The 10,744-nt window shown below is 46.7% G+C and overlaps 1 protein-coding gene across 6 annotated transcripts in view; it reads left to right on the forward strand.

Moving 5' to 3' along the window:
- The window catches only part of LOC120041942 (protein MTSS 1-like), a 60,851-nt gene extending 55,982 nt beyond the window's left edge, over positions 1–4,869 (forward strand). For all 6 annotated transcript variants that reach the window (XM_038986812.1, XM_038986810.1, XM_038986811.1 and 3 more), the window contains one exon: positions 1,317–4,869. In XM_038986812.1, coding sequence (XP_038842740.1) covers positions 1,317–1,954 — 638 coding nt within the window. In that variant the 3' untranslated portion in view covers positions 1,955–4,869. The remainder of the gene's footprint in view (positions 1–1,316) is intronic.
- The last annotated feature ends 5,875 nt before the right edge of the window (positions 4,870–10,744 follow it).

Raw genomic sequence — 10,744 nt, forward strand, 5'->3', positions numbered from 1 at the left:
CCTAATTTTGTTGTATCCAATTGGTAGTTACAGTCTTGTCCCATCGCTGCAACTCCCGTACGGACTCAGGAGAGGCGAAGGTCGAGAGTCGTGTGTCCTCCGAAACACGACCCAACCAAGCCGCACTGCTTCTTGACACACTGCTCGCTTAACCCGGGAAGCCAGCCGCACCAATGTGTCGGAGGAAACACCGTACACCTGGCGACCGTGTCAGCGTGCACTGCGCCCGGCCCGCCACAGGAGTCACTAGAGCGACTAGGACATCCCTGCCGGCTAACCTGGACGACACTGGGCCAATTGTGCGCCGCCCCATGGTTCTCCCGGTCGCAGCCGGCTGCAACAGAGCCTGGACTCGAACCAGGATTTCTAGTGGCACAGCTAGCACTGCGATGCAGAGCCGTAGACCACTGCCCCACTAGAGGGAGGCCCATAAAAGGAACATTTTAATGAAAGAAACATCTTAATCAATATTTTTAAGGTAGACTTATTGTGCCGTTTTGTTTTATTGTACTGTTTTGTTTTATTTTTGTTTTTGTCTTAATTAGTTTGGACCCCAGGAAGAGTAGCTTCTGTCTTGACAGGAACTAATGGGGATCCATAATAAACCCCAGGAAGAGTAGCTTCTGTCTTGACAGGAACTAATGGGGATCCATAATAAACCCCAGGAAGAGTAGCTTCTGTCTTGACAGGAACTAATGGGGATCCATAATAAACCCCAGGAAGAGTAGCTTCTGTCTTGACAGGAACTAATGGGGATCCATAATAAACCCCAGGAAGAGTAGCTTCTGTCTTGACAGGAACTAATGGGGATCCATAATAAACCCCAGGAAGAGTAGCTGCTGTCTTGACAGGAACTAATGGGGATCCATAATAAACCCCAGGAAGAGTAGCTTCTGTCTTGACAGGAACTAATGGGGATCCATAATAAACCCCAGGAAGAGTAGCTTCTGTCTTGACAGGAACTAATGGGGATCCATAATAAACCCCAGGAAGAGTAGCTGCTGTCTTGACAGGAACTAATGGGGATCCATAATAAACCCCAGGAAGAGTAGCTGCTGCCTTGACAGGAACTAATGGGGATTCATAATAAACCCCAGGAAGAGTAGCTGCTGCCTTGACAGGAACTAATGGGGATCCATAATAAACCCCAGGAAGAGTAGCTGCTGCCTTGACAGGAACTAATGGGGATCCATAATAAACCCCAGGAAGAGTAGCTGCTGTCTTGACAGGAACTAATGGGGATTCATAATAAATAAATAAAATAAAAATAATAAAAAATGTCCTAACATGTCTCTCTCCCTCTCTGTTTATTCCAGTGTCAGACTACGACTATTTCTCCATGGGAGGGGACCAGGAGGTTGACCAGCAGGAGTTTGACAAGTCATCCACCATCCCCCGTAACAGTGACATCAGCCAGTCCTACCGTAGGATGTTCCAGTCCAAGAGACCAGCCTCCACCGCCGGCCTACCTTCTACGGCTGGCTCCGTCATCATGACCCCTGGGGTCGCCACCATCCGCCGCACGCCCTCCACCAAGCCCTCAGCCCGCCGCGGGACCACCGGCCCCATCCCCATCCGGACCCCCGTGATCCCAGTCAAGATCCCCACCGTGCCTGGACTAGTTGGGGGAGGATTCCCTGGGGGACTGGGGCTTCCTGGAGGACCAGGAGTAGGGGCAGAGGAACCAGAGGAGGCCCAGAGCCCTGAGTCTCCAGCCCAGGGAGAGGAGGGGGAGCTGGGTGTACTTCCCCTGGCGTTCTGGAGTGGTCAAGCAACCACCAACCCTCCCCTGGCCCCTCACCAGCCTGGGGTCCAGTGTCAAGGCGAGGGGGGGTCCCTGGAGGATGGGGAGGTTATGGATGGTCAGGGGAGAAACATGCTGCTGGTTATCCAGAGAGGGGTCAAGCTGAAGAGGACCAATACCAACGATCGCTCAGCACCGCGCATCGTATAAGAGGAGAGCCACCGTGGCACCATGCAGCATCAGAGGAGGGTATCCTGCCTAGCTGTACCTAGCTAGCCTACCGCCTGCCCACTGACAGACAGGACAGAACTCATGTCCACTGCGCTAAGGGGGGTCTCCTGTATACTACTTACCGTCCAGCTGCCTCACTGACAGACAGGAGAGAACTCATGTCCACTGCGCTAAGGGGGGTCTCCTGTATACTACTTACCGTCCGGCTGCCTCACTGACAGACAGGACAGGACAGAACTCATGTCCACTGCGCTAAGGGCGGTCTCCTGTATACTACTTACCGTCCAGCTGCCTCACTGACAGACAGGACAGAACAGAACTCATGTCCACTGCGCTAAGGGGGGTCTCCTGTATACTACTTACCGTCCAGCTGCCTCGCTGACAGACAGGACAGAACTCATGTCCATTCCAAGTGATGCTGTGTGTGGTGACAGACAGGACAGAACTCATGTCCATTCCAAGTGATGCTGTGTGTGGTGACAGACAGGACAGAACTCATGTCCATTCCAAGTGATGCTGTGTGTGGTGACAGACAGGACAGAACTCATGTCCATTCCAAGTGATGCTGTGTGTGGTGACAGACAGAGCTCTGCTCGTCTTCTCAGACGGTGCAGAAGGTGGTCTCTTGTTGGACAGACAGTGGAGCAGCACAGAGTTGTGTTAATTATGTTATCTTTTAGTTCTGAATATGTAAATAATTATGCATGGTATTTTCTCTTTGTTGCTTCCTGGGGCCCTGTTCTGTTGACTCTAGTCCTCCCACCCCCATTCCTCCCCTCCTCAGTTCTGTTGACTCTAGTCCTCCCACCCCCATTCCTCCCCTCCTCAGTTCTGTTGACTCTAGTCCTCCCACCCCCATTCCTCCCCACCTCAGTTCTGTTGACTCTAGTCCTCCCACCCCCATTCCTCCCCTCCTCAGTTCTGTTGACTCTAGTCCTCCCACCTCCATTCCTCCCCTCCTCAGTTCTGTTGACTCTAGTCCTCCCACCCCCATTCCTCCCCACCTCAGTTCTGTTGACTCTTGTCCTCCCACCCCCATTCCTCCCCTCCTCAGTTCTGTTGACTCTAGTCCTCCCACCCCCATTCCTCCCCTCCTCAGTTCTGTTGACTCTAGTCCTCCCACCCCCATTCCTCTCCACCTCAGTTCTGTTGACTCTAGTCCTCCCACCCCATTCCTCCCCTCCTCAGTTCTGTTGACTCTAGTCCTCCCACCTCCATTCCTCCCTCCTCAGTTCTGTTGACTCTAGTCCTCCCACCCCATTCCTCCCCTCCTCAGTTCTGTTGACTCTAGTCCTCCCACCCCCATTCCTCCCCTCCTCAGTTCTGTTGACTCTAGTCCTCCCACCTCCATTCCTCCCCTCCTCAGTTCTGTTGACTCTAGTCCTCCCACCCCCATTCCTCCCCACCTCAGTTCTGTTGACTCTAGTCCTCCCACCCCCATTCCTCCCTCCTCAGTTCTGTTGACTCTAGTCCTCCCACCTCCATTCCTCCCCTCCTCAGTTCTGTTGACTCTAGTCCTCCCACCTCCATACCTCCCCTCCTCAGTTCTGTTGACTCTAGTCCTCCCACCTCCATTCCTCCCCTCCTCAGTTCTGTTGACTCTAGTCCTCCCACCTCCATACCTCCCCTCCTCAGTTCTGTTGACTCTAGTCCTCCCACCTCCATTCCTCCCTCCTCAGTTCTGTTGACTCTAGTCCTCCCACCCCCATTCCTCTCCACCTCAGTTCTGTTGACTCTAGTCCTCCCACCCCCATTCCTCCCCTCCTCAGTTCTGTTGACTCTAGTCCTCCCACCCCATTCCTCCCCTCCTCAGTTCTGTTGACTCTAGTCCTCCCACCTCCATTCCTCCCTCCTCAGTTCTGTTGACTCTAGTCCTCCCACCCCATTCCTCCCCTCCTCAGTTCTGTTGACTCTAGTCCTCCCACCCCCATTCCTCCCCTCCTCAGTTCTGTTGACTCTAGTCCTCCCACCTCCATTCCTCCCCTCCTCAGTTCTGTTGACTCTAGTCCTCCCACCCCCATTCCTCCCCACCTCAGTTCTGTTGACTCTAGTCCTCCCACCCCCATTCCTCCCCTCCTCAGTTCTGTTGACTCTAGTCCTCCCACCCCCATTCCTCCCTCCTCAGTTCTGTTGACTCTAGTCCTCCCACCTCCATTCCTCCCCTCCTCAGTTCTGTTGACTCTAGTCCTCCCACCTCCATACCTCCCCTCCTCAGTTCTGTTGACTCTAGTCCTCCCACCTCCATTCCTCCCCTCCTCAGTTCTGTTGACTCTAGTCCTCCCACCCCCATTCCTCCCCTCCTCAGTTCTGTTGACTCTAGTCCTCCCACCTCCATACCTCCCCTCCTCAGTTCTGTTGACTCTAGTCCTCCCACCTCCATTCCTCCCCTCCTCAGTTCTGTTGACTAGTCCTCTCACCCCCATTCCTCCCCTCCTCAGTTCCAAGGTGCCAAATGATTTGAAGCTATTGAAAGGACTGTTTTAGATTTATTGTGAAGATTGTGTCATCTTAGTGACACAACTATCAGGGGCACCAAGCTGTTTGGTATGTAAACCGATTTCATGTTTCATATTTTCAGATCTACAATCCACAGCAGCTGTTGTAGTCGGGTTTATGTTATGCTCAGTATTTCAACTGTTTCTAATAGCATGTGTTTTGCCAGTTAATCAATAATCTCTTGGTAACAACTTACTTTTTACATTACGCTGTACATTTCACCGTTTCAAAATATGTGTCATGATGGAACTGATAAAACTGTCATTATTCACCAATACAGACAATAACACTATGTATAAGAAAGGGACAGTCCCTTCATTATGGGGAGCGTGAAAGGTGTACACGGTTTAAATGGTTTTGACTAGAAGAGAAATAAAGGTTTGCGTTTGATTATGTCATGTTATTATTATAATTGTATTATTATTAGGTTTGTGATTTTGTGTTTTCTGTCCTTGACGGTACTGGTCAGAGACGCGTGATTAAAGCCTCTGTAAAAGTTACACTGCTTATTCCTCCGACCACGAAGAAGAAGGCATAGGTATCTTACAATAGGCTCGTAGTGTAAAGCATTTAATATCACGTATACATCCAGTGTACTCCCTCGTGATAATTCATTGTAAATCAACAACTTTTAAATCCCTGCTTGAATTGGATTTCGGTTGAAGCGCTGAGCCGTAGCAGCAGATGGAGACCTAGGGTGTATCCCGAATAGCATCCCCTTCCCCATATAGTGCACTAGAGAAATCAATATGTAATCAAGTGTAAATACCGTATTGACGAGACAGAGCAGACCAGGAACACATTTCTATTCATTTATTCCCTCTTCAGCTTTTTATTTCTCTATTTGTGTACTCGCTGTACTCAGAACAGACCCGGTTCTGTCTCTGTACTCAGAACAGACCCGGTTCTGTCGCTGTACTCAGAACAGACCCGGTTCTGTCTCTGTACTCAGAACAGACCCGGTTCTGTCTCTGTACTCAGAACAGATCCGGTTCTGTCGCTGTACTCAGAACAGACCCGGTTCTGTCGCTGTACTCAGAACAGATCCGGTTCTGTCGCTGTACTCAGAACAGACCCGGTTCTGTCGCTGTACTCAGAACAGACCCGGTTCTGTCGCTGTACTCAGAACAGACCCGGTTCTGTCGCTGTACTCAGAACAGACCCGGTTCTGTCGCTGTACTCAGAACAGATCCGGTTCTGTCGCTGTACTCAGAACAGACCCGTTTCTGTCGCTGTACTCAGAACAGACCCGTTTCTGTCGCTGTACTCAGAACAGACCCGTTTCTGTCGCTGTACTCAGAACAGACCCGTTTCTGTCGCTGTACTCAGAACAGACCCGGTTCTGTCGCTGTACTCAGAACAGACCCGGTTCTGTCGCTGTACTCAGAACAGACCTGGTTCTGTCGCTGTACTCAGAACAGATCTGGTTTCTCTGTTCCACTACTATACTGGTTTCTCTGTTTCACTACAATATTGGTTTCTCTGTTCCACTACTATACTGGTTTCTCTGTTCCACTACTATACTGGTTTCTCTGTTCCACTACTATACTGGTTTCTCTGTTCCACTACTATACTGGTTTCTCTGTTCCAATACTATACTGGTTTCTCTGTTCCACTACTATACTGGTTTCTCTGTTCCACTACTATACTGGTTTCTCTGTTCAACTACTATACTGGTTTCTCTGTTCCACTGCTATACTGGTTTCTCTGTTCCACTGCTATACTGGTTTCTCTGTTCCACTACTATACTGGTTTCTCTGTTCCACTACTATACTGGTTTCTCTGTTCCACCACTATACTGGTTTCTCTGTTCCACTACTATACTGGTTTCTCTATTCCACTACTATACTGGTTTCTCTGTTCCACTACTATATTGGTTTCTCTGTTCCACTACTATACTGGTTTCTCTGTTCCACTACTATACTGGTTTCTCTGTTCCACTACTATACTGGTTTCTCTGTTCCACTACTATACTGGTTTCTCTGTTCCACTACTATACTGGTTTCTCTGTTCCACTACTATACTGGTTTCTCTGTTCCAATACTATACTGGTTTCTCTGTTCCAATACTATACTGGTTTCTCTGTTCCAATACTATACTGGTTTCTCTGTTCCAATACTATACTGGTTTCTCTGTTCCACTACTATACTGGTTTCTCTGTTCCACTACTATACTGGTTTCTCTGTTCCAATACTATACTGGTTTCTCTGTTCCACTACTATACTGGTTTCTCTGTTCCACTACTATACTGGTTTCTCTGTTCCAATACTATACTGGTTTCTCTGTTCCACTACTATACTGGTTTCTCTGTTCCACTACTATACCGGTTTCTCTGTTCCACTACTATACTGGTTTCTCTGTTCCACTACTATACTGGTTTCTCTGTTCCAATACTATACTGGTTTCTCTGTTCCACTACTATACTGGTTTCTCTGTTCCACTACTATACTGGTTTCTCTGTTCCAATACTATACTGGTTTCTCTGTTCCACTACTATACTGGTTTCTCTGTTCCAATACTATACTGGTTTCTCTGTTCCACTACTATACTGGTTTCTCTGTTCCAATACTCTACTGGTTTCTCTGTTCCACTACTCTACTGGTTTCTCTGTTCCACTACTATACTGGTTTCTCTGTTCCACTACTATACTGGTTTCTCTGTTCCACTACTATACTGGTTTCTCTGTTCCACTACTATACTGGTTTCTCTGTTCCACTACTATACTGGTTTCTCTGTTCCACTACTATACTGGTTTCTCTGTTCCACTACTATACCGGTTTCTCTGTTCCACTACTATACTGGTTTCTCTGTTCCACTACTATACCGGTTTCTCTGTTCCAATACTATACCGGTTTCTCTGTTCCACTACTCTACTGGTTTCACCTTCAGGACTTCTCTTCTCTATCTACATCTATAGATGTAAGCTCTTTGCTTGTTTTTCAAAGAACCAAACAGCCTCATATGTAATTGAATACCTCCAGAACACGGACAAACTGTTCATCATTACTGTATAGATCAGACAATGTCAAACTAGCAGACCAGTTGAGTTGTAGTGTAATGGCCGCTTCAGATTACTGGGACACAGATTACTGGGACACCGATTACTGGGACACAAATTACTGGGACACAAAGTAGTGGAACAGAGAACACGGACAAACTGTTCATCATTACTGTATAGATCAGACAATGTCAAACTAGCAGACCAGTTGAGTTGTAGTGTAATGGCCGCTTCAGATTACTGGGACACAGATTACTGGGACACCGATTACTGGGACACAGATTACTGGGACACAAATTACTGGGACACAGATTACTGGGACACAGATTACTGGGACACAAATTACTGGGACACAGATTACTGGGACACAGATTACTGGGACACAAATTACTGGGACACAAATTACTGGGACACAGATTACTGGGACACAGATTATTGGGACACAGATTATTAGGACACAGATTACTGGGACACCGATTACTGGGACACCGATTACTGGGACACAGATTACTGGAACACAGATTACTGGAACACAGATTACTGGAACACAGATTATTGGGACACAGATTACTGGGACACAAATTACTGGGACACCGATTACTGGGACACCGATTACTGGAACACAGATTACTGGGACACAGATTACTGGGACACAGATTACTGGGACACAAATTACTGGGACACAAATTACTGGGACACAAATTACTGGGACACAGATTACTGGGACACAGATTACTGGGACACAGATTATTGGGACACCGATTATTGGGACACCGATTATTGGGACACAGATTACTGGGACACAAATTACTGTTACACAGATTACTGGGACACAAATTACTGGGACACAAATTACTGGGACACAGATTACTGGGACACAAATTACTGGGACACAGATTACTGGGACACCGATTACTGGGACACAAATTACTGGGACACAGATTATTGGGACACAAATTACTGGGACACAAATTATTGGGACACAGATTACTGGAACACAGATTACTAGGACACCGATTACTGTGACACCGATTACTGGAACACAGATTACTGGGCCACAGATTACTGGAACACAGATTACTGGGACACAGATTACTGGGACACAAATTACTGGGACACAGATTACTGGGACACAGATTATTGGGACACAGATTACTGGGACACAACCAACAACATGATCATTCTGTAAAGAGGCTTGAGGACTGGTGTTTATGTTGTATTGAACCTGATGGGAACAATCTGAACAGCAGGGTTGGGGGTCAATGCCATTTCAATTCAGTCCATTCAGGAAGTAAAGGAGTCGACCCTGACCAGCTGACCAGGGTCATCTGTTTGAGAAGTCGAGGTCCTCGTGCTACAAATGGGAAATTAAAAACCTTAAGCGTTTTAAATATATTTAAATCAGGTTCTGTTGCATTCAAATGACTGTTCATTTAAACCTTTAGTTCTTTATGCTGATACAAGATGGAACATTGTTTGCAGAAAATCTAGTGAACAAGAATTTTCCCGTTGGTGTCTGTTGACTGTCATTGTTTTGCTCGTGTTTGGTTTCTACCCGTCTCTCCCTCATCTGAAGCCTGTATTCATAGGGTGCATCCCAAATGGCTCCCTAGTCAATACAGTGCACTACTATGGGCCCTGGCCAAAAGTACTACACTATATTAGGAATAGGGTGTCATTTGGGACATAGACAATGTCTCACTAAGAGATCTCCGTGCTTCTACAGCTGCATTGCTTGCTGTTGGGGCTTTTTAGGCTGTGTGTCTGTACAGCACTGTGAGATATCAGCTGATGTAAGAAGGGCTATATAAATACATTTGATTTGATTTGATTCTAAAATGGTGAACTGTTCTCCCATCCCATCTAGCAGATGCGTTCTGCATATAATGCTATCGTTCTGGGTGGCATCCCTATCAGGGTGCCTGTTGGGATGTAAACATTCTCCTGGTCATTGTGTCCCCACATCATTGTGGGGATAGTGTACGTTGTGTAGAAACCTTTAGTTGTAATGGTGCTGTACTTTATTTCAATGGACAGACATATTGTTTGTCTTTTCTAGATATTTAAATTCAAAGCATATCTTGGTATTTTTTAAAGTTGCCAAATGTTATGTGTAAGATGATGATTATTCTAATAGTTTACGTATAATTTAATGTTTTGCTATACGGTTAAAAGCAGATGGTCACATTATTACTAAAACCTTGTTTTCTAATGATTTGGTAGCGTAGAGTTGGGGGTCAATTCCATTTCGATTCAAGTCATTTCAGAGAGTAAACCAAATTCCAATTCCAAATTGAAATGGAAGAGAATTGGAATTGTCCCTTCCTGAATTGACTGGAATTGAAATGGAATTGACCCCCACCCTGTTTCGTAGTTAGTTAGTACTGAGAGTTGACCTCTATGTTTCCCTGTTATGTTCAGCAGTTCTACTGGCTATGATGACGTCTGTTTCTGGAACGTTTTTTAAATTCTGTGTAATTAATGAATGCTTCAGCACATATTAAATGTCAAATACTATTTGAATCTGTGTGGTGACTGACTGTGTGATTCACTTACACTAAGTGTACAAAACATTAGGAACACCTTCCTAATATTGAGTAGCACCCCCATTTGCCCTCAGAACGGCCTAAATTCTTCGGGGCATGGACTCTACAAGGTGTCAGAAGCGTTCCACAGGGATGCTGGCCCATCTTGACTGCAGTGCTTCCCACAGTTCTTGATTCACACAGGAAACTGTTGAGCGTGAAAAACCCAGCAACGTTGCAGTTCTTGACACAAACCGGTGCGCCTGTCACCTACTACCATACACCGTTCAAAGGCTCTTAAATCTTTTGTCTTGCCCATTCACCCTCTGAATGACACACATACACAATCCATGTCTCAATTGTCTCAAGGCTTAAAAATCATTATTTAACCTGTCTCCTCCCCTTCATCTACACTGATTGCAGTGGATTTAACAAGTGACATCAATAAGGGATCATAGCTTTCACCTGGATTCACCCGGTCAGTCTGTCATGGAAAGAGCAGGTGTTCCTAATTTTTTGTATACTCAGTGTATAAACCATGTGTTTGATGTATTTGATACCGTTCCACTAACTCCGCTCCAGCCATTACCACGAGCCCCGTCCTCCCCAATTAAGGTTCCACCAACCTCCTGGGCCGTCTTTCCTTCCCTCAACCAGCCCTTGTCCGGGTGACATTGCTCTTGATATCCACTAGGGGTCAGTCTTGTCAAGGTTTTCATTCATGGTCTACAGCACTAGTAGGACTATAAT

Source organism: Salvelinus namaycush, unplaced genomic scaffold, assembly GCF_016432855.1.
Source record: "Salvelinus namaycush isolate Seneca unplaced genomic scaffold, SaNama_1.0 Scaffold583, whole genome shotgun sequence".
In the NCBI taxonomy this organism is placed as follows: domain Eukaryota; kingdom Metazoa; phylum Chordata; class Actinopteri; order Salmoniformes; family Salmonidae; genus Salvelinus; species Salvelinus namaycush.